At 47.3% G+C, this 23,592-nt stretch overlaps 1 protein-coding gene across 1 annotated transcript in view; it reads left to right on the plus strand.

The window, feature by feature from the left end:
* LOC140390067 (inhibitor of growth protein 5-like) overlaps positions 1–23,592 on the plus strand; it is a 41,175-nt gene that overhangs the window by 10,291 nt on the left and 7,292 nt on the right. The window contains exons 5-6 of the mRNA XM_072474937.1: positions 8,316–8,409; positions 14,502–14,637. Coding sequence (XP_072331038.1) covers positions 8,316–8,409; positions 14,502–14,637 — 230 coding nt within the window. The remainder of the gene's footprint in view (positions 1–8,315; positions 8,410–14,501; positions 14,638–23,592) is intronic.

The following is a 23,592-nucleotide window of genomic DNA, read 5'->3' on the forward strand; positions in this document are numbered from 1 at the left end:
CTGGGGTCCGTATCCCTCTATTCCCATCCTATTCATGTATTTGTCAAGATGTCCCTTAAACGTCACTATCATCCCTGCTTCCACCACCTCCGGCAGCGAGTTCCAGGCACCCACTACCCTCTGTGTAAAATACTTGCCTCGTAGATCTCCTCTAAACCTTGCCTCTCGCACCTTAAACCTATGCCCCTAGTAATTGGCCCCTCTAGCCTGGGAAAAAGCCTCTGACCATCCACTCGGTCTATGCATCTCATAATTTTGGAGACTTCTATCAGATCGCCCCTCAACCTCAGTCATTCCAGTGAAAACAATCCGAGTTTATTCAACCGCTCCTCATAGCTAATGCCCTCCATACCAGGCAACATCCTGGTAAATCTCTTCTGCACCCTCTCTAAAGCCTCCACATCCTTCTGGTAGTGTGGCGACCAGAATTGAACACATACACAAGTGTGGCCTAACTAAGGTTCTACACAGCTGCAACATGACTTACCAATTCTTATACTCAATGCCCCGGCCAATGAAGTTTAGGATTTGAAATTGTTGAACTCAATATGAGTCCAAAAGGCTGTAAATGAAATGCTGTTCCTCAAACATAGGGTTGAGCTTCATTAGAACAATACAGGAGGCCAAGGACAGAGAGGTCAGCTTGAGAACAAGGTGGAGAATTAAAATGACAGATGACCAGCAGCTTGGGGTCACACTTATGGACTGAAGAGTGGTGTTCTGCAAACCAGTCATTTAAAAAAAGAAAAATTCAGAGTACCAAATTCATTTTTCCAATTAAGGGGCAATTTAGCATGTTCAATCCACCTACCTTGCACATCTTTGGGTTGTGGGGGCGAAACCCACACACACATGGGGAGATAGTAAAAGTTTCTTTAAATACATTAAAAACAAACAGGAGGCAAAAGTAGACATTGGGCCGCTCCAACATGACGCTGGTAATCTAGTGATGGGAGACAAGGAAACAGCTGAGGAACTAAATAAGTACTTTGCGTCAGTCTTCACAGTAGAAGACATGAGTAATATCCCAACAATTCAGGAGAGTCAGGGGGCAGAGTTGAATATGGTAGCCATCACAAAGGAGAAAGTGCTAGAGAAACTAAGAGGTCTAAAAATTGATAAATCTCCGGGCCCAGATGGGCTACATCCTAGAGTTCTAAAGGAGATAGCTGAAGAAATAGTGGAGGCGTTAGTTATGATCTTTCAAAAGTCACTGGAGTCAGGGAAAGTCCCAGAGGATTGGAAAATCGCTGTTGTAACCCCCCTGTTCAAGAAGGGAACAAGGAAAAAGATGGAAAATTATAGGCCAATTAGCCTAACCTCGGTTGTTGGCAAGATTCTAGAATCCATTGTTAAGGATGAGATTTCTAAATTCTTGGAAGTGCAGGGTCGGATTAGGGCAAGTCAGCATGGATTTAGTAAGGGGAGGTCATGCCTGACAAACCTGTTCGAGTTCTTTGAAGAGATAACAAATAGGTTAGACCAAGGAGAGCCAATGGATGTTATCTATCTTGACTTCCAAAAGGCCTTTGATAAGGTGCCTCACGGGAGACTGCTGAGTAAAATAAGGGCCCATGGTATTCGAGGCAATATACTACCATGGATTGACGATTGGCTGTCAGGCAGAAGGCAGAGAGTTGGGATAAAAGGTATTTTTCGGAACGGCAACTGGTGACGAGTGGTGTCCCGCAGGGTTCAGTATTGGGGCCACAGCTGTTCTCTTTATATATTAACGATCTAGATGACGGGACTGGGGGCATTCTGGCTAAGTTTGCCGATGATACAAAGATAGGTGGAGGGGCAGGTAGTATGGAGGAGGTCGGGAGGCTGCAGAAAGATTTAGACAGTTTAGGAGAGTGGTCCAAGAAATGGCTGATGAAATTCAACATGGGCAAGTGCGAGGTCTTGCACTTTGGAAAAAAGAATAGAGGCATGGACTATTTTCTAAACGGTGACAAAATTCATAATGCTGAAGTGCAAAGGGACTTGGGAGTCCTAGTCCAGGATTCTCTAAAGGTAAACTTGCAGGTTGAGTCGGTAATTAAGAAAGCAAATGCAATGTTGTCATTTATCTCAAGAGGCTTGGAATATAAAAGCAGGGATGTACTTCTGAAACCTTAAAGCATTAGTTAGGCCCCATTTAGAATACTGTGAGCAATTTTGGGCCCCACACCTCAGGAAGGACATACTAGCACTGGAGCGGGTCCAGCGGAGATTCACACGGATGATCCCAGGAATGGTAGGCCTAACATACGATGAACGTCTGAGGATCCTGGGATTATATTCATTGGAGTTTAGGAGGTTAAGGGGAGATCTAATAGAAACTTACAAGATAATGAATGGCTTAGATAGGGTGGACGTAGGGAAGTTGTTTCCATTAGCAGGGGAGACTAGGACCCAGGGGCACAGCCTTAGAATAAAAGGGAGTCACTTTAGAACAGAGATGAGGAGAAATTTCTTCAGCCAGAGAGTGGTGGGTCTGTGGAATTCATTGCCACAGAGGGCGGTGGAGGCCGGGACGTTGAGTGTCTGTAAGCCCAAAGTTGATAAATTCTTGATTTCTCGAGGAATTAAGGGCTATGGAGAGAGAGCGGGTAAATGGAATTGAAATCAGCCATGATTGAATGGTGGAGTGGACTTGATGGGCCGAATGGCCTTACTTCCGCTCCTATGTCTTATGGTCTAATGTGCAAACTCCACATGGACAGTGACCCAGAGCCGGGATCGAACCTGGGACCTCGGCGCCATGAGATTGCAGTGCTACCAGTGCGCCACAATACTGCCCTGCAAACCAGTCATTTAATCTGTGTTTGGTCGCCCAAATGTACAGCAAACCGCCTTGTCAGCAATGCATACAGTAAACTAAATTGAAAGAAGTGCACATAAATCACTTTCACCTGGAAGACGTGTTTGGGGCTTCGGATAGTCTGAAGGGAAGATATAAAGGAGCAGGTTTGCATCTCCTACATTTGCATGGAAGGATTCCATAGTGTGATGAATGTAGGAATTTCAGATATATTGTATTTTATGTATTTGGATCAACAAGGGTTAAAAGCCTGGATTGGTGGGTATATAGGGTCGCTTGAGGGTTACAAGGTAGTAAGGAATGAGCTGAAAAAAGGGCTTAGGAGAGCTGAGGGGGGCATGAGAAGTCCTTGGCGGGTCGGATCAAGGAAAACCCCAAGGCTTTTACTCTTATGTGAGAAATAAAAGAATGACCAGGGTGAGGGTAAGGCCGGTGAAGGACAGTAGTGGGAACTTGTGCATGGAGTCAGAAGAAATAGGAGAGGCGTTGAATGAATACTTTTCTTCAGTGTTCACAAAGGAGAGGGGCCATGTTTTTGAGGATGAGAGTGTGATTCAGACGGGTAGGCTGGAGGAAGTAGATGTTCTGAGGAAGGATGTATTGGAATTTTGAAAAACCTGAGGGTCGACAAGTCCCCTGGGCCAGATTGGATATACCCAAGGATTCTTTGGGAGGCAAGGGATGAGATTGCAGAGCCTTTGGCTTTGATCTTTGGGTCCTCGCTGTCCACTGGGATAGTGCCAGAGGACTGGAAAGTGGGGAATGTTGTTCCTCTGTTCAAGAAAGGGAATAGGAATGACCTTGGTAATTATAGGCTTGTTAGTCTTACTTCGGTGGTCAGGAAGATAATGGAAAAGGTCCTGAAGGATAGGATTTATGACCATTTGGAAAGATGCAGCTTAATCTAGGATGGTCAACACGGTTTTGTGAAGGGTAGGTCTTGCCTCACAAATTTGATTGAATTCTTTGAGGAGCTAACTAAGTGTGTAGATGAAGGTAGAGCAGTTGATGTCGTATACATAGATTTTAGTAAGGCGTTTGATAAGGTTCCCCATGGTCGGCTCATGAAGAAAGTAAGGAGGTGTGGGATAGAGGGAAATTTGGCCAATTGGATAAGTAACTGGCTGTTACATAGAAGACAGAGGGTGGTGGTGGATGGAAAATTTTCAGTTACCAGCGGTGTACTACACGGATCAGTGCTGGGTCCTCTGCTATTTGTGATTTTTATCAATGACTTGGAGGAGGGGGCTGAAGGGTGGGTCAGTAAATTTGCTGATGACACCCAAGATTGGTGGAGTAGTGGATGAGGTGGAGGGCTGTTGTAGGCTGCAAAGAGACATTGATAGGATGCAGAGCTGGGCCGCAAAATAGCAGATAGAGTTTAACCCTGATAAGTGCGAAGTGATTCATTTTGGTAGAAAGAATTTGAATGCGGATTACTGGGTCGACGGCAGGGTTCTGAGGAATGTTGAGGAACAGTGAGATCTTGGGGTTCATGTCCACAGATCTCTGAAGGTTGCCACTCAACTGGATAGAGCCGTGAAGAAGGCCTATAGTGTGTTAGCGTTTATTAACAGGGGGCTTGAGTTTAAGAGCCGTGGGGTTATGTTGCAACTGTACATGACCCTGGTGAGACCACATTTGGAGTATTGTGTGCAGTTCTGGTCAACTCATTATAGGAAGGATGTGGAAGCATTGGAAACGGTGCAAAGGAGATTTACCAGGATGCTGCCTGGTTTGCAGGATGGGTCTTATGAGGAAAGGTTGAGGGAGCTAGGGCTTTTCTCTTTGGAGCGGAGGAGGATGAGTGGCGATTTGAGGTTTATAAGATAATGAGGGGGGATAGATAGAGTGGACGTTCAGAGACTATTTCCTTGGGTGGATGTAGCTGTTACAAGGGGGCATAACTAAGATTCAGAGTGGGAGATATAGGAGGGATGTGCGAGGTAGGTTCTTTACTCAGAGAGTGGTTAGGGTGTGGAATGGACTGCCTGCTGTGATAGTGGAGTCGGACACTTTAGGAACTTTCAAGCGGTTATTGGATAGACACATGGAGCACACCAGAATGACGGAGTGGGATAGCTTGATCTTGGTTTCGGACAATGCTTGGCACAACATTGAGGGCCGAAGTGCCTGTTCTGTGCTGTACTGTTCTATGTGACTGTTGCAGTCGTGTTTTTAAAAATTCTGGTTTGCAAGACAGCTAGAGTTTTAGAGCCAGAGGTGCAATTAAAGCATTGTAAAAGTTAGGGCTAATGAACTTCAATTTATATTAAGAGGGTTTCCTGTGCAGTAGTTAATTAGAGATATGGGGCGGGATTCTCCGACACCCAGCCGGGTCGGAGATTCGCCGGGGGGGGGGGGGGGGGGGGGGGCGGCGTGAATCCTGCCGGCTGCCGAATTCTCCGGCCCCGGGGATTTGGCGGGGGCCGGAATCGCGGCGGTTGGTGGCCGCTAGCAGCGCCCCCCCCCCGGCGATTCTCAAGTCCGCGATGGGCATAGTGGCCGCCCGTTTTTGGCCATTCCCGCCGCCATAAATTACAGTAGGTCCTTTCCGGGGGAACCTGACGGCACGTGCGGCCTCCTTGGTCCTTGGGGGGGCACGGGGGGATCTGGGATGTGCCCCCACGGTGGCCTGGCCCGCGATCGGGGTCCACCGATCTGCGGGCGAGCCTGTGCTCTGGGTGCACTCTATTCCTCCGTGTCGGCTGCTGTTCCTCCGCCATGGCCGACGTGGAGATGAACCCCCCAGCCCATGCGCTGCGAAGACGCCAGTACACGCTGCGCTCCTGCGCATGCGCCAACTTGTGCCAGCCGGCGGAGGCCCTTCGGCTCAGTTGGCGTGGCGCCAAGCCCCTTCCCCGCCGGCCGGCGTGGCGCAAACCTCTCCGGGGCAGACCTAGCCCCTGAAGGTGCGGAGGATTCCACACCTTTGGGGCGTCCCGACGCTGGAGTGGTTCACGCCACTCTTCGGCGCCGGTGCCCCCCGCCCCGCCGGGTAGGGGAGAATCCTGCCCACGGTGTACAGCAAGAATATGTAGTTAATGGGAGCAGTATGGGGTTGAAGCAGTCACGTGTTCTGGTTATCAGAAAGTAAATTTTTGACTGGAAGGTGAGCTGAGAAGGTTTCTAAAGAAATACAGCAAGAGATTCTGCTTTATTCTGACAGGGTGTCAGGTCTTCTTAGTCTCAAAAAACCTCTCATCTCAAAGTGGAGTATTCAAGACATTTCTACACAGCAAGTATTCCTGAGTGCTAACTGTATTTAAATGTGGTTTGGGATCGGAGATGGTTTTGGCAGCATCTGAAGGGAGAGAAAAGAGCTAACGTTTCGAGTCCGATGACTCTTTGTCAAAGCCAACAGACAGAGAAAGTGGGAAATATTTATACTGTGGAGTGAGAATGAAAGAATAGTCATAGCCACAGAAACCCAGGGAAAGCGGGTGCTAATGGCCACAGAAACCAAGGGAAAAGAGTGCTAATGGCAGTCTCCAGAGAGGACAAAAGATGTGAAAGGTCAAACAGCAGGGAAACTAACATCGGAGGATGAACTGTAGGTGTGGGGGGAGGGGAAGGGGGAAGCAAAGAGGAAAAAGGTGAAGGAAAGGTAGATAAGATTGGGGGGGAAATTAAATGTATATTAAGAAAGAAATAGTAAAAGACAGTTAAAATGAAATGAAAACAAATGGGTCAAGGTGGGGTAGAGCTGATCATCTGAAGTTGTTGAATTCGATGTTCAGGCCGGAAGGCTGGAACGTGCCTAACCGGAAGATGAGATGTTGTCCCTCCAGTTTGCGTTGCGTTCACTGGAACATTGTAGCAGGCCAAGGACAGACATGTGGGCATGGGAGCAGGGTCTTGTGTTAAAGTGACAAGCAACAGGAAGCTCAGGAACCTGAATGCGCACAGACCAAAGATGCTCAGCAAAGCGATCACCCAGTCTTTAGCACTCTTTCCCCTTGGTTTCTGTGACCATTAGCACCCGGTTTCCCTGGGTTTCTGTGGCTGTGACTATCTTTCATTCTCACTCCACAGTATAAATATTTCCCTGTCTGTTAGCTTTGACAAAGAGTAATCGGACTCGAAACGTTAGCTCTTTTCTCTCCCTACAGATGCTGCCAGACTTGCTGAGATTTTCCAGCATTTTCTCTTTCGTTTCAGATTCTAGCATCTGCAGTAATTTGCTTTTATCGGAGATGGTTTTGTTGTTTTGAGTGGAAATAAAGATATTGGTTAAGGATTATTGTGTCACTGCATTGATTAGCATTGTTTAAGGGATAATTGTTAGCTATTTTCGTGTTAGCTATTTTCGTGTGTGACGTTAAAGATATTTTAATATTATCTTAGAAATAAAGTTTGTTTCAATATACCATATCCCTATTTTGTGAAATTAACTCCTGGAGCAAGGAATCCTTTCCTCACAATCGGTTTCTGGCCAGCATCCTAGCCACTGTTGGTGTCTGGTCCGGGATCGCAATAATAGGAAGGGGAAAGGTGTTGGAAAGGGTTGAAGAGTGGACTCTGGTGTTCCACCAGAATGCTGAAAAAAGAAGAGAGGGAAAGGTGTGTTTGGAGGTGGAAGAAATGGCAGAGGATGATTTGTTGAATACAGAGGCTGGGGGAGTGGAAGTTGGTGGGAAGGAAAGGGGGTGCAAGGGGAGCCCTGTCATAGTTCTGGAGGGAGGGGAAGGGGCAAGAGCAGAAGGGTCAGGATGGAACAGACACAATCGAAAACCCTGTCAACCTTTTTTAAAAAAAAAAAAAAAAATTTTAGAGTACCCAATTCATTTTTTCCAATTGAGAGGCAATTTAGCGTGGCCAGTCCACCTAGCTTGCACATTTTTGCGTTGCGGGGGCGAAACCCACGCAAACACAGGGAAAATGTTCAAACTCCACACGGACAGTGACCCAGAGCCGGGATCGAACCTGGGACCTCAGCGCTGTGAGGCCGCAGTGCTAACTCACTGCGCCACCGTGCTGCCCTAAACCCTGTCAAACACGATGCAATTCCATATCAACACTCCTGATATGCCTTCATTTTTGCTCCCGACCACTTCCATCCCGACTATTGCACCACCAACTCTTCTGTCAATTAATCACTTGTCTTCAACCCTATCACATACCTTCCAATTTATTGTTTCTCTGACAGGCATACCTTTCACTTGCTTAAAACGTTTAATGTTTCTAGCCTTTCTCTATTCTGACAAAAGGTTATTGATTTGAAACATGTACTCTGTTTATTTTTCCACAGATATTGCTTGACCTGCTGAGTATCTCCAGCATTTTCAGTTTTTATTGTGTCCAGGGAAAACTCCTCCCTTTGCTATACATGTGACATAGAAAATATCCATTCCCTAAGAGGAGGCAGTAGAATAAGTTCGAACCCTCCTGGCAACAGGAGAAAAAGATGAGTTGAAACTCAAAATGCTAAAACTAACTGAAAAGTTGAGCTACCTATACACTCTACTTTCTACGCATCTAATGTGCCTCTCTTTCTCTCCGTTTTTAGAAGGCAGAGGCCAGAAAGACAAAAGGGCGTCTCGGGGTCGTGGCAGACGTGGATCTGATGATGATATACCAAAGAAAAAGAAGCAGAAAGCAGGGTAGGATGGATGTTTGACTTAAAATAAACAGAATTGTTGATCTTTTTCATTTTAATATCTTTCCCCGATACCATCCCTGCACAATCCCATAATGTCGGTGCAGTTACCAGCAGGTGCACATTCACTATGAAATATTGGGCGTGAGATGAAATTCATCATTTTATATTTTGCACACTTCTTCAAAGTATGGATTTGTTCTGTGCAAGCCATGTGACGAGTTTGTTTGGCCTTCTGTCAGCAAGGAGGAAGTGACAGCCTTTTCAGGAGCAGCAGGGTACTGATGTTGAACATCATACAAACTGCAAGACTGATGAAGAGGTTTACTTGACATTGCATAACTGGATCACAGTCTGAATGAACTGATCCCATGTCTTTGCGACCTTTTAGGCCAAACCAATGTATGCAGTGATGTAGATTAAAAAATTGTCTTCAAGGGGGCCTGAACAGGACGAGGTGGTGAGACGGTGCGTGGACCTGCTGAAGAAGGAGGTAATGACCCCGTTGTTACAGGCAATTGAGGGGCTTAAGGAGACTTTAAAGACCCAGGAGACTGAACTTCGCGTGGTGGAGCAGAAGGTATCAGGTATTGAGGACGAGGTCCTGGGCCTGGCGGTCAAGACTCAGACGCACGAGGCACTTCATAAAAAGTGTGCTGATAGGATTGAGGCCCTTGAAAATGGAGCGCGAAGGAAGAACCTTAGGATACTAGGTCTCCCGGAGGGTGTGGAAGGAGTGGACTGTGGAGCGTACGCAAGTAAGATGCTGAGCTCACTGATGGGTGCTGAGGCCCCTGCGGGCCCCATGGAGGTGGAGTGGGCAAATCGGATCCCGGCGAGAAGACCAAAAGCGGGAGAACCACCGAGGGTGATAATCGTGCGATTCTACCGCCTTAAGGACAGAGAAGAGGTCCTGAGATGGGCTAAAAAGGTGCGGAGTAGCAGATGGGAGAATGCGGTGGTAAGGATCTACCAGGATTGGAGTGCGGAGGTGGCGAGAAGGAGGGCGAGCTTCAACCGAGCCAAAGAGATTTTGCACAAAAGGAAGGTGAAGTTTGGGATGCTGCAGCCGGCAAGACTATGGGTCATGCATCAGGAGAGACACTATTATTTCGAGACGGCGGAGGAAGCATGGTCCTTCATCAATGAAGAGAAACTGGACAGGAACTGAGGGACTGATGCTGCAGGGAACTGTTATTGTTGTTATTATCGTTTTTGTTAATGGGATGATGAAAGTTAATCGAGAAGTAAACAGGGAAGGGGGGGGACACTGGGGAAATGTGGGCGCCGGTGAGCGGGGAGAGGCGGGACATAGTCAGAGAATGGGGAAGGAGAGGGGGAGGGGAAAGGGAGCTGCGCCATAAGAGGCGGATCAGGTAAAGGGATGTTCCCGCGCCATAAAGAATAAGGCGGGAAAACAGGCGCAAGGCGGATGGGAGTTCCCTCACACCGGGGGGGCCGAGGAGCGAGCAGGAGTAGCTGGGGTCAGTTGAAGTCAGCTGACTTACGGAAGTGATATGGGGGGAGCAATCAAGCTAGATAGGGATCGAGCGGGGGGTGGGGGAGGGGGGAAGGGGACAACTGGGTTGCTGCTGTGGAAATCCAAAAGGAAATGGCTAAAGAGAGGGTGGTCGGGGGCGGAATGCGACGCTGGGGGAGCGAGCGGGAGCGCGGAGGCGGGATATGGGACTGGCCTAGAGAAGGTAATGGCTAGTCGACACTGGAGGGGGGCAGGTACCCCCCCAGTGAGGCTGATCACGTGGAACGTGAGAGGCCTGAATGGACCGATAAAAAGGGCCCGAGCGCTCGCGCATTTGAAAGGACTAAGGGCAGACGTGGTTCTGCTCCAAGAGACGCACCTAAAGGTGGCGGACCAAGTTAGGCTAAGGAAAGGATGGGTGGGACAGGTGTTCCACTCAGGACTGGACGCAAAGAACAGAGGGGCGGCCATTTTGGTGGGGAAACGGGTAGCATTTGAAGCAAAGAACATCGTAGCAGATAGTGGAGGTAGATATGTAATGGTGAGTGGTAGGCTGGAGGGAATGGAGGTCGTGTTGGTTAATGTGTATGCCCCAAATTGGGACGATGCGGGGTTCATGAGACGGATGCTGGGGTGTATTCCGGACCTGGAGGCAGGAAATTTGATTTTAGGAGGGGACTTCAATACGGTGCTGGACCCGGGGCTAGATAGATCCAGCTCAAGGACTGGAAGAAGGCCGGCAGCAGCCAAGGTACTTCAGGGGTTTATGGACCAAATGGGGGCAGTGGATCCATGGCGATTTCTTAGACCCAGGACTAGGGAGTATTCCTTCTTCTCCCACGTCCATAAAGTGTACTCCCGGATAGATTTTTTTGTTTTAGGAAGGTCGTTGATCTCTAGGGTGGAAGAAGCTGAATACTCAGCCATAGCGGTTTCGGATCATGCCCCACATTGGGTGAACCAGGAAGTAGGAGAGGACAGGGAGCAGAGAACACTCTGGCGATTAGATGTAGGACTGATGGCGGATGAGGGAGTGTGTGCAAGAGTGAGGGGGTGTATCGAGAGATACCTGGAGGTCAATGACGACGGCGAGGTCCCTGTGGGAGTGGTCTGGGAAGCACTAAAAGCGGTGGTCAGAGGAGAGCTGTTTTCTATTGGGGCCCACAAAAGGAAAACAGAGGCCAAGGAAAGGGATAGATTACTGGGGGAGATTTTAAGGGTGGACAGGGAATTTGCAGAGACCCCGGAGGAGGAGCTGTACAGGGAGAGGAGACGACTCCAGACCGAGTTTGACCTTCTGACCACCAGAAAGGCGGAGGTACTGTGGAGGAAGGCACAGGGGAGGAGGTATGAATATGGGGAAAAGGCTAGTCGCCTGTTGGCGCACCAACTGCGAAAGAGGGCAGCAGCGAGGGAGATAGGAGGAATTAGGGATGAAAGGGGAGACACTGTGCGAAGGGCAGGAAAGATAAATGAGGTGTTTAAGACCTTTTCTGAAGAACTGTATAGGTCTCAGCCCCCAGAGGGAGAGGAGGGGATGCGGCAGTTCCTGGACCAGTTGAGGTTCCCGAAAGTGGAGGAGCAGGCGGTGGCAGGCCTGTGGGCGCCGATTGAGGTGGACGAGGTTATTAAGGGACTGGGAAGCAGGGAAGGCCCCGGGGCCGGACAGGTTCCCGGTGGAATTCTACAGAAAATATGCGGACTTGTTGGCCCCGTTGTTGGCGAGGACGTTCAATGAGGCCAGGGAAGGGGGGACACTACCCCCGACAATGTCGGAGGCGACGATATCGCTAATTTTGAAGAGGGACAAAGATCCGATGCAGTGTGGGTCCTATAGACCTATTTCACTATTGAACGTGGACGCCAAACTGCTAGCAAAGGTGCTGGCATCGAGGATGGAGGACTGTGTCCCAGGGGTGGTGCACGAAGACCAGACAGGGTTCGTAAAAGGGAGACAATTGAATGTTAACGTGCGACGGCTATTAGGGGTGATAATGATGCCCTCAGTGGAGGGGGAGGCAGAGATAGTGGCGGCAATGGACGCAGAGAAGGCATTTGATAGGGTGGAGTTGGAATATTTATGCGAAGTGTTAAGGAGGTTTGGGTTTGGGAACGGATTTATTCGCTGGGTTAGACTACTTTATGGGGCACCGATGGCAAGCGTAGTTACAGGTCGACATAGATCGGAGTATTTCCGATTATATAGGGGAACAAGACAGGGATGCCCGCTGTCTCCATTGTTGTTTGCGCTGGCAATTGAACCTCTGGCCATGGCGCTGAGAGACTCCAGGAAATGGAGAGGGGTGACTAGAGGGGGAGAAGAACACCGAGTCTCGTTATACGCGGATGACCTATTGCTATATGTGTCGGACCCAGCGGGGGGGATGACAGAGGTTATGCGAATCTTGAGGAGGTTCGGGGAATTTCCGGGGTATAGATTAAACATGGGGAAGAGTGAATTATATGTGATACATCCAGGGGACCAGAGTAGAGAGATAGAAGGCTTACCGCTAAGGAAAGTGGAAAGAAACTTCCGATACTTGGGGATTCAGATCGCTAGGAGCTGGGGAACCTTGCACAGACATAATCTGACACGGTTGGTAGAACAAATGGAGGAGGACTTTAAGAAGTGGGACATGCAGCCTTTATCGCTGGCGGGCAGGGTGCAAGCAATTAAGATGATGGTCCTCCCGAGGTTCTTATTTGTATTTCAATGTCTCCCTATTTTAATCACCAGGACCTTTTTTAATAAAATAGATAGGAGCATTACGAGCTTTGTGTGGGCAGGGAAAGTTCCGAGAGTAAGGAGGGGGTTCCTTCAGCGCAGTAGGGACAGAGGAGGACTGGCACTACCGAACTTGGGAGATTATTATTGGGCCGTCAATGTGGCAATGATACGTAGATGGATGATGGAGGGTGAGGGAGCGGCGTGGAAAAAGCTGGAGAGAAGGTCCTGTAAAGGGACGAGTCTAGAGGCGCTGGTGACGGCGCCGCTACCGTTCTCACCGAAAAAGTACACCACGAACCCGGTGGTGGCGGCAACACTGAATATCTGGGGACAGTGGAGGCGACAGAGAGGGGTGCGGGGAGCCCTGGTGGGGTCCCCTATCAGGAACAACCATAGGTTCGCCCCAGGAAGAATGGATGGAGGATTTCAAAGCTGGTACCAGTTGGGAATTAGGAAGGTGGGAGATTTATTCATAGATGGGACTTTTGCGAGTTTGGGAGCACTGGAGGAAAAGTATAAGTTACCCCGGGGGAATTTCTTGAGATATATGCAGGTGAGGGCGTTTACTAGACAACAGGTGAGGGAATTTCCGCGGCTCCCGACACAGGGGATACAGGACAGGGTGCTTTCAGGGGTGTGGGTCGGAGAGGGCAAGGTGTCAGAGATTTATAGTGAGATGAGGGAAGAGGGGGAGGAGTCGGTGGGCGAACTAAAAAGAAAGTGGGAAGAAGAATTAGGGGAGGAGATAGAGGAGGGTATGTGGGCTGATGCCCTAAGCAGGGTAAATTCCTCTTCCTCATGCGCCAGGCTTAGCCTGATTCAATTTAAGGTGCTACATAGAGCACACATAACGGGGGCAAGATTGAGCAGGTTCTTTGGAGTGGAGGACAAATGTGGGAGGTGTGGCGGGAGCCCGGCAAACCACGCACATATGTTTTGGGCGTGCCCGGCACTGGAAGGGTATTGGAAGGGAGTGACGGGAGTGATTTCGCAGGTGGTGAAGGCCCGGGTCAAACCAGGCTGGGGGTTAGCTCTATTTGGAGTTGCGGAAGAGGCCGACGTTGTGGCCTTTGCGTCCCTAGTAGCCCGGCGCAGGATCCTACTCGTGTGGAAAGAGGCGAAACCCCCCGGACTGGAGGCCTGGGTAAATGATATGGCGGGGTTTATTAAACTGGAGCAGATAAAGTTTGCCCTTCGAGAATCGACTCAAGGGTTCACCAGGTGGTGGCAGCCATTTCTCGACGGGGAACGTTAGAGGGAAGACGGATGACCAGCAGCAGCAACCCAGGGGGGAGGGGGGGGAGGAGGCTCAGTTGAGTATAGGTCAATAGAGTACGAGGTTTTATTACTTGTATATTATTATTATTATTATTGTTAAAAAGTTTAAAAATTTCTGTTTTGTTACTGTTATCGTTTCGCTTGTTTTGTAAGCGGGAAAAATGTTGCTCAGGGAAAAAAATTTCAAAAAATATATATTTTTTAAAAAAGATAAAATTCAAAAAAAAAAATTGTCTTCACCCACATTACCAGACCGGTTTGAAATTGATTTGTTAACACAATCCAAAGAGGTTTCCTACATTTCAATAGTCACTATTCTGCAAGTGTACTTCATTGGTTGTAAAGTGTTTTGGGATGTCTTGAGATCATGAAAGGTTGTATAGAAGTCCAAGTTTAATTTTCTGTAATGTTGGATTGCTTTCATTCATTTGAGAACAGAAGGAAGCAGGGGCAGTGGGTAGAGTTCTGTATTTGAGGTAGTAGTTTAGATTAGCCAGTCCTCAAGCTTAGAGGTTTCAGACATTAAGCTTTTGGCTTCTCGCTGCAGGGGGGCATAAAGAAGCCTGCAAGAAGCTTGTATCTAGAACTCACTTTACTTTTCCTTCTCTAGGCCAGAATACTCTGATTCTGTTTTGAAAATGCACCCATCTGATGTGTTGGACATGCCAGTTGACCCCAATGAACCCACCTACTGTCTGTGTCACCAGGTTTCTTATGGCGAAATGATAGGCTGCGATAACCCAGATGTAAGTATATTTCTGGTGTTTTGTTTTATTTTCTTATTAATACACTATTAAATACCATTCCTATTTAGTAGAGCTGGGTGAAGGGAGTTGTTGATACTTATTTCTGTGTAAAGATTTATTGAACTATGACTAAAAAGTAAGCAAGCACAAAGCAGCTGGTCACTGAGCACAGCTAGTCACAGAAGGAACTTAGAAATCTGGTGGGTGAGAGAATTTTAAGGCTTAATCTCTTTACAAAATCTACTCTAATTTGCATTTAGAAATGAACTATAATTTACTTTTTTTTTTTGTCCTAGTGGGGAGAAACCCAACAACCTCCCGACAAGAGAGGCAGCTACTGTAGTTAATTAGATAGCTCATTTGAATTAGATTCTCGAGTTCTCTGGCATGTTCTCTCGACACTCGGAGATGAGTGCTGCATCATCTCTGTAGAATTTTGGTTAATATAAATAGACCTGTCTTGCTCGCAATGGTCTTGAAATAAGCAAATGCGAAGACTGGTCACTGAGTGCTGCACACAGAATAGTATGAGAATGGAATTCAGTGCAGTGAGGGAGAAGGTTCTGTTCACGTAAGTAGCTACCCTAACTTTTGAGTTCAGATGGGCGCGGAGAGCAGTGGACAAGTTTAAAGGAGCTGGGCAATCAGTCCACGAATCAGCCCCATTCTGAGAAACATTTGGAACTGACAACACAAGGAATGCTTAAGTGATTTGTTGGTGAATGTTTTGCTCATTTCACTTTCAAAACCCAGGTGATTTAGTTGTGATTGTGTGGTTTTATTAGTGGTATTAAGATTTACTCGTAGTAGTAAAGCTTATCAAGGAGCAATGGGGTCTAGGTTTCTAGTCTCCCATCTATAATAAATAGTCTGTGGAATAAAGTTAAGACTTGATTGGGCAGCATGAAATCCCCATCATGTAACAAGTGGGAAGTCGTGTACACTACCTGTAGCCCAGACAATCATATGTGCAGAAACTTGCACTTCGGAGCTCGAGCGACGACTGAAGTAATCAGATAGTGTATTTAGGGAGGTGGTTAAACTGCAGGTAGAGAGGGAATGGGTGATCTCCAGACAGTCTAGGAGAACCAGGCAGGGTGGTGCAGGAGTCCCCTCAGTCCATCTCACTCACTAAGTGGTTTACCATTTTGGATACTAATGAGGGCAATGGATCCTCAGGAGTGCAGTCAGAGTCAAATCCATGGCACCAAGGGTGGCTCAATTGCACAGGAGGGAGGAAGATGAATGGGAGAGCAATAATGGAGAGATTCCTAGATGGCATGTTGCTCCCCCTGGTCCAGAGTCAAGGAGACCACTGAGCAGCTACAAAACATTCTTATGCGGGAGGGTGAATGGCAAAGGCCATTGTCCACATCGGTACCAACAGTATAGTAGAAGCTGTGATAAGCAGATTATTGAGAGCTTAGGGAGATTAAAGCAGGACTTCAAAGTCAGTAATCTCAGAATTACTCACAGTGCCACTTGCTAGTGAGTACAGAAATAAGAAGATAAAGCAAATCCATACCTGGAGGCGAAGATGACGTTGATGGCTGAGACACATAAAGTCTTGAAGACTAAGGTAGATGATCTGGAAAACCGCTCCAGGTGGCAAAATTTAAGAATCATTGCGCTGACAAGAGGGTCTGGAGGACCCAAATCCTATGTTCAAGATGTTTGGGAAGGTGGTGGGGAGGCGTGATTGCCATCGCCTCTCGAATTAGTCCGGGCCCATCGAGCGCTAAGTCAGAAGCCCCAATCTGGGGGACCACCAAGGGCGATCATCATCAGGTTCCACATGTATCAAGACAAGAAACAGGCCTGAGGTAGGGGTAGGACCATCGAGTCTCCTCCATCGAGTCTCCTCCATGCCATCATAGACATAGACATAGAACATACAGTGCAGAAGGAGGCCATTCGGCCCATCGAGTCTGCACCGACCCACTTAAGCCCTCACTTCCACCCTATCCCCGTAACCCAATAACCCCTCCTAACCTTTTTTTGGTCACTAAGGGCAATTTATCACGGCCAATCCACCTAACCTGCACGTCTTTGGACTGTGGGAGGAAACCGGAGCACCCGGAGGAAACCCACGCAGACACGGGGAGAACGTGCAGACTCCGCACAGACAGTGACCCAGCAGGGAATCGAACCTGGGACCCTGGCGCTGTGAAGCCACAGTGCTATCCACTTGTGCTACCATGCTGCCATGCTGCTCAGGACATGGGAGCGTAGCTGGCTAGAAAATGATCAAGGCCACGGCCATGTTGTCCAGAAGTTATGTGCGATTCGGTGAAGTGTACCTGGCCCGTCTTCAAGTGACTTAATACTACTTTGATGTGCCAGGCGAAGCGGATGAGTTTGTAAAGAAACATTGATTGGGGACGAACAAATACGTGAATTGTTAGGGGCATTTGTTGTGGGGTTTTTGTATTGTGGGTGAAGGGGGGAGGTTGTTGCTGGGGGTGTTTTCTGGGCAGGTTTGGAGATTGTATTTTTAAAAATATTTTTATTCAAATTGTCAAATTTTAACATTTTTGCAACAAATAAACCCAACTGCAATGTGCCAACCCCCCGCCCCCCCCCTCTTGATGGCAACCAGATCCCCACAATGTAAGACGAATAAACCCCATCTCTGGTAGAACCCCTCATCTTATCCCCTCTCAGAGAAAATTTCAGCTTCTCCAAATACAGGGTCTCCATTAGATCCCCCAGCCACGCTGAGGGGGGAGAAGCTGACCTCCACCCCAACAGAACACGTCTGCGAGCTAAAGCATCTGCCCCCGCACCCATCTGCAACTCTCGCAGGTCTGACACCCCGAATATGGCCTCCAGGGGACCCGGCTCCAATTCCTTATGCAGAACCTTGGACATGGTGCTGAAAAACGACCCCCAATATTTCTCCAACTTCAGGCAGAACCAAAACTTATGGATGTGATTGGCTGGGCCCTCCCACACCACTCGCAACTATCCTCCACCCCCTGGTGGGAATTATTTTATTTTTTTTTTAAAATTTTATTCTCCTCCATTTTCACATTTTCTCCCACATTTACATTCATCAACAATAAACAATAATCAGCAAGATATGTCAGTCCCCATAATAACAACGATCCCATCTACCCACCAACCCCCAAACCTCAACCCGCATGTTTACATAAACAAATGACAAAAAGGAATCAGGGATTACCCGTAGTCACCCTTAATCTTACACAGATTCCGCCGTTCCAAAATAAATGTCCCTGAGCTTTTAAGTCACCCTCCACTTCGCTGGATATACAATGCCGCACCGCACCTTGCTAATGTACAGTGCCCTCTTCACCCGGTTGAAGGCAGCCCGCCTCCTTGCCAGCTCCACCGTAAAGTCCTGGTATACACGTATACCAGCTTCAGCCCACTGCACCACCCTGCTTCTGCTTGGCCCAGCTCAGGACCTTCTCCTTCACCCTGTACCTACGGAAGCACAGAGTCACTGCCCTTGGCGGCTCACTCACCTTTGGTACAGGCCTCCACGACCGATGAGCCCGATCCAGTTCATATCGGGAGGGGTCCTCCCCCTCCCCCAATCGTTTTGCCAGCATCGCGGCAAAATACTCAGTCGGCTTCGGTCCTTCAACTCCTTTGGGCAGCCCCACCATCCTCAAGTTCTGTCGCCTGGATCTATTTTCCAGGTCTTCCATTTTTCCTCGCAGATCCTTGTTAGTATCCATCACCTTCCGCATCTCTTTCCCCATCGAGGAAAGTTGATCACCGTGCTGCAATTACATCTCCTTCACTTCCTTCAGCGCCTCCCCTTGCTCTCGCACCTCCGCCACTGCGCTCGCCACCTCCGTCCTCACCGGGGAAACCGCCTCCTCCACCAGCACACTCAAAACCTCCCTCATCTCCTTCCTCACCGTCTCCATGCATTTCGCAATCTGCGCCAACTGCTTTTCAAATTCCGCAGCCATCACCTTGGTTATTTCTTCAGCCGTAAGCAGTGCGGCCTTCCCTGGTGCTCCAGCCTCCATTTTTCCTGGTGATCCCGCGGTGACCTTTCCACTCCCCGACGGACCTCCAGCTGGTTTTCTTTCGGCCGTTTTTTTGCTCACCCTCGACATTTTTCTTTGGGTTTTTTTCCCTCCTGTGTCTTCACAGTACCTCCTCCGTGCCTTCTACCTGCTTCTGCCGCCTCCGTGGACCCTGGGACTGGGCTTAAAGCCCCGAAAATGCCGTTCCCGAGCGGGAGCTTTTCTTTGTGCGGCCGCCTCCCGCCCGCCGTCACCGGAAGTCCCCCTGGTGGGAATTATAATATGCCACCCAAACAGCATTAGTAATATTGGGCACGGTATATATATCAGGAAATTAGAGATGCATATAACAAGATTAATACACCACCAGGTTAAAGTCCAACAGGTTTGTTTCGATGTCACTAGCTTTCGGAGCGCTGCTCCTTCCTCAGGTGAATGAAGAGGTCTGTTCCAGAAACACATATATAGACAAATTCAAAGATGCCAAACAATGCTAGGAATGCGAGCATTAGCAGGTGATAAAATCTTTACAGATCCAACGCGCCACAGCAAAAAACCGGACTGACCTCCTCAGAAGACAAACATGGGACACAACCGACAGAATACCCTTCGTCGTCCAGTACTTCCCCGGAGCGGAGAAACTACGTCATCTTCTTCACAGCCTTCAACACTTCATTGATGACGATGAACATCTTGCCAAGGTCATCCCCACACCCCCACTACTTGCCTTCAAACAACCGCGCAACCTCAAACGAACCATTGTTTGCAGCAAACTACCCAGTCTTCAGAACAGTGACCACGACACCACACAACCCTGTCATGGCAATCTCTGCAAGACGTGCCTGATCATCGACATGGATACCACTATTACACGTGAGAACACCACCCACCAGGTACGCGGTACATACTCGTGCAACTCGGCCAACGTTGTCTACCTCATACGCTGCAGGAAAGGATGTCCCGAAGCGTGGTACATTGGCGAGACCATGCAGACGCTGCGACAACGAATGAACGGACATCGCGCAACAATCACCAGGCAGGAATGTTCCCTTCCAGTCGGGGAACACTTCAGCAGTCAAGGGCATTCAGCCTCTGATCTCCGGGTAAGCGTTCTCCAAGGCGGCCTTCAGGTCGCGCAACAACGCAGAATCGCCGAGCAGAAGCTTATAGCCAAGTTCCACACACATGAGTGCGACCTCAACCGGGACCTGGGATTCATGTCGCATTACATTCATTCCCCACCATCTGGCCTGCGAAATCCTACCAACTGCCCTGGCTTGATACAATTCACACCTCTTTAACCTGGGGTTACCCCATCTCTGGATCTGTAAAGATTTTATCACCTGCTAATGCTCGCATTCCTAGCATTGTTTGGCATCTTTGAATTTGTCTATATATGTGTTTCTGAAACAGACCTCTTCATTCACCTGAGGAAGGAGCAGCGCTCCGAAAGCTAGTGACATCGAAACAAACCTGTTGGACTTTAACCTGGTGTTGTAAGACTTCGTACTGTGCTCACCCCAGTCCAACGCTGGCATCTCCACATCAAGATTAATACAGTAAACACGGGGGACTTAATATACATGTAGATTGGGCAAACCAAGTTAGCACTAATGATGTTGAGGACAAATTCCGGGAATGTACACAAGATGGTTTTCTAGATCAGTTTCTTGTGGAACCAACTAGGGAATGGCGTATTTTAGATCTAGTATTATGAAATTAATAATATCGTTGTAAAGGAGTCTTTAGGGAAGAGTGACCATGATAGGATAGAATTTTACATTGTTTGAAAGTGATATAATTTAATCTGAAACTAGGTTCTTAAATCTAAACAAAGGAAACTACTAAGGTATGAAGGAAAAGTTGACTTTGAGAGGCAGATTGCAAAACTACATAAAAAAGTATGACGGTAGACAGGCAAGGATGAGTATTAAAAAAGTTACTGCATGGTTCATAACAAATTTACGTTCCTTTGAGGCACAAAAACTCACCAGGAAAAGTGATTCTACTGTGCTAGATCAAAGGAAGTGACTCATAAAGTTGCTAAAACATAGTAAGCCTGAGGATTGGGAGCATTTTACAATTCCGCAATGGAGGATCAAGAATCTGATAAAGAAAGAGAAAATAGAATCTGAATGTAAACTAGCAAGAAACATAAAAATGGACTGTAAAACTTTTCTATAGGTATGTGAAATGGAATAAAAATAGCAAAGGCAAATGTGGGCCCATGACAGGCAGAGACTGGATAATTTATAATGGCTGATAAGGAAATGGCTGATAAACTAAACAAATACTTTATGGAGTATACAAGAAACCTCCCAGAAATACTAGAGAACCAAAGGACAAGCAGGAATTAGGAACTGAATGAAATTAGTATTAGTAAAAAAGTAGTACTGGACAAATTAAGCTGATAAATCCCCTGGACATGATTGACTACATCCCAGAGTGATAAAAGAGATGACTAGAGATGGTGGGTGCATTGCTGGTCATCTTCCAAAATATTATAGATTCTGGAATGATTGCTGCAGATTTAAAGGTAGCAAATGTAACCTTTTTAAGAAAGGAAGGAGAGAAAGGAAGGAGAGAGACCTGTTAGCCTAACATCAGCAGAGAGGGTATGATAACTGAACACTTAGAAAACAATGATTAGATTGGGTTGAGCCATCCATAGAATTCCTGCAGTGCAGAAGGATGCCATGTGGCCCATCGGGTCTGCAACGATTCTCTTAAAGAGCACTCTATATAGGACCACTCCTCCGCCCTATCCTCGTAACCCCATAATCCCACCTAACCTACACATTTTTGTGACATGAAGGGACAATTTAGCATGGTCAATCCACCTAACCTGCGCTTCTTCGGACTGTGGGAGGAAACCCGAGCACCCGGAGGAAACCCACACAGACACGGGAAGAAAGTGCAAACTCCTCACAAGACAGTAACCCAAGGCCGGAATTGAACCTAGGTCCATTAAGTTGTGAGGCAGCAATGCTAACCACTGTGCCGCCCCTCATCGTGGATTTATGAACAAGAAATTATATTTGACAACCCTGGTTTTTTTGAGGATTTATTTTTTTTAAATAAATTTTAAGAGTACCCAATTATTTTTTTTCCCAATTTAGGGGCAATTTAGCATGCCCAATCCACCTAACCTGCACATCTTTGAGTTGTGGGGGTGAGACCCACGTAGACACGGGGAAAATGTGCAAACTCCTTTTTGAGGATGTAAATAGCCAAATAGATATGGGAGAACCACTGGCGTATTTGGATTTTCAGAAGTGCTTTCGATAAGGTCCCCCTCAGGTTAGTAAAGAAAATTAGAGCTCATGGGATTGATATACTGATGTAGATCGATATACTGGTGTGAATTGAGAATTGGTTAATGGACAGAAAAGAGATTGGGAATAAACAAGTTATTCTCAGGTTGGCAGACTGTGAGTAGTGGGGTACTGCAAGGAACAGGCCCCAGTTATTCCAACTCTATATCATTGATTTGGATGTGGGGATCAAATTTAATATTTCCAAGTTTGCGGCTGATACAAAACGAGGCAAAATGTGCGTTGTTAGGAGTTTGCAGAGGCTTCAATGCTATTTAGACAGACTAGGTGAGTGGACAAGGACATGGCAGATGGAATATAATGTGAAAAAATGTGAAGTTATCCACTTTGGTGGGCTAAACAGAAATACAGAATGTTGCAGGAGTTTCATGCCAATTCGACTATAGTGGTCCTCATTCCCCAACTGAGCAGACGACACTTAGGGAGTTTCAGTTCAAGAACTTTATACTAGCTACAAGCAGGGGAGCTAAGCATCCACTCGGTGGCTTGCCAGCTCCCCGATCATAGGGAATACAGGGCAATTATATTTTGGTGCATGTTAATTACTTGGGAAACACACAAATCAAAAGAATACATTTGTTTAGAGATTATCTATGTCCATTCACAACTGATGATTAGGATTACATAATGCATTACATATGAGTATAATTAACAATCATAATCATGGCACGTACGTATTATAATATCACAAAGCATGTATTTGAATCCACTTATCGACTAACTACTGGACATAAAGAAAATAAAGAAAAGCCTGAGCTGTGATACTTCCATCCCATTGTCCAATGTTTCTGTAAGGCACACAAGCTGCAGCTGCATAATGATGAATTGAATTTTTGTGTGCAAGCTGTGTGACTACATCCTTGCTATAATGGTAGCACAGTGGTTGGCACTGTTGCTTCACAGTGCCAGGGACCCAGGTTTGATTCCCGGCTTGGGTCACTGTCTGTGTGGAGTCTGCATGTGCTCCACCCGGTGTCTGTGTGGGTTTCCTCCGGGTGCTCCAGTTTCCTCCCACTAGTCCTGAAAGACATGCTTGTCGGGTGAATTGGACATTCTGAATTCTCCCTCAGTGTACCCGAACAGGTGCCGGAGAGTGGCGACCAGGGGATTTTCACAGAAACTTAATCGCCGTGTTAATGTAAGTCAGTTGTGACACTAATAAAGATTATTATTAATTAATATAAGAGAATTTACCAGCTAGCAAGCAGGAGCCCGTTAGGTTTAATTTAAACCTGTATGATTTCTAACTCTTTCACAGAATATTTTTTAAATGGTGAGACATTGGGATGTGTTGATGGCAAAAGTGGTCTGGGTGTGCTTGTTCATGAATCACCTGAAAGCTAGCATGTAGGTAGAGCATACAATTTGAAAGGCCTTTTTGGCCTTTATTACAAGAGGAATTGAGTACAGTAAAGATGTCTTGCTGCAATTGTATGGAGCCTTGCTGAGACTACACTTAGAGGATTGCATACAATTTTGGTCTCCTGAATGAAGGAGGGAGATACTTGCCATTGAGGGAGTGCAACGAGCTTCAGCAGATTGATTCCTGGGATAGTAGGATTTTCCTATGAGATGGGTCTATGTTCTCTAGAGTTTAAAAGATTGAGAGGGGATCT

The sequence above is a fragment of the Scyliorhinus torazame genome, chromosome 14 (genome assembly GCF_047496885.1).
Source record: "Scyliorhinus torazame isolate Kashiwa2021f chromosome 14, sScyTor2.1, whole genome shotgun sequence".
Taxonomy (NCBI): domain Eukaryota; kingdom Metazoa; phylum Chordata; class Chondrichthyes; order Carcharhiniformes; family Scyliorhinidae; genus Scyliorhinus; species Scyliorhinus torazame.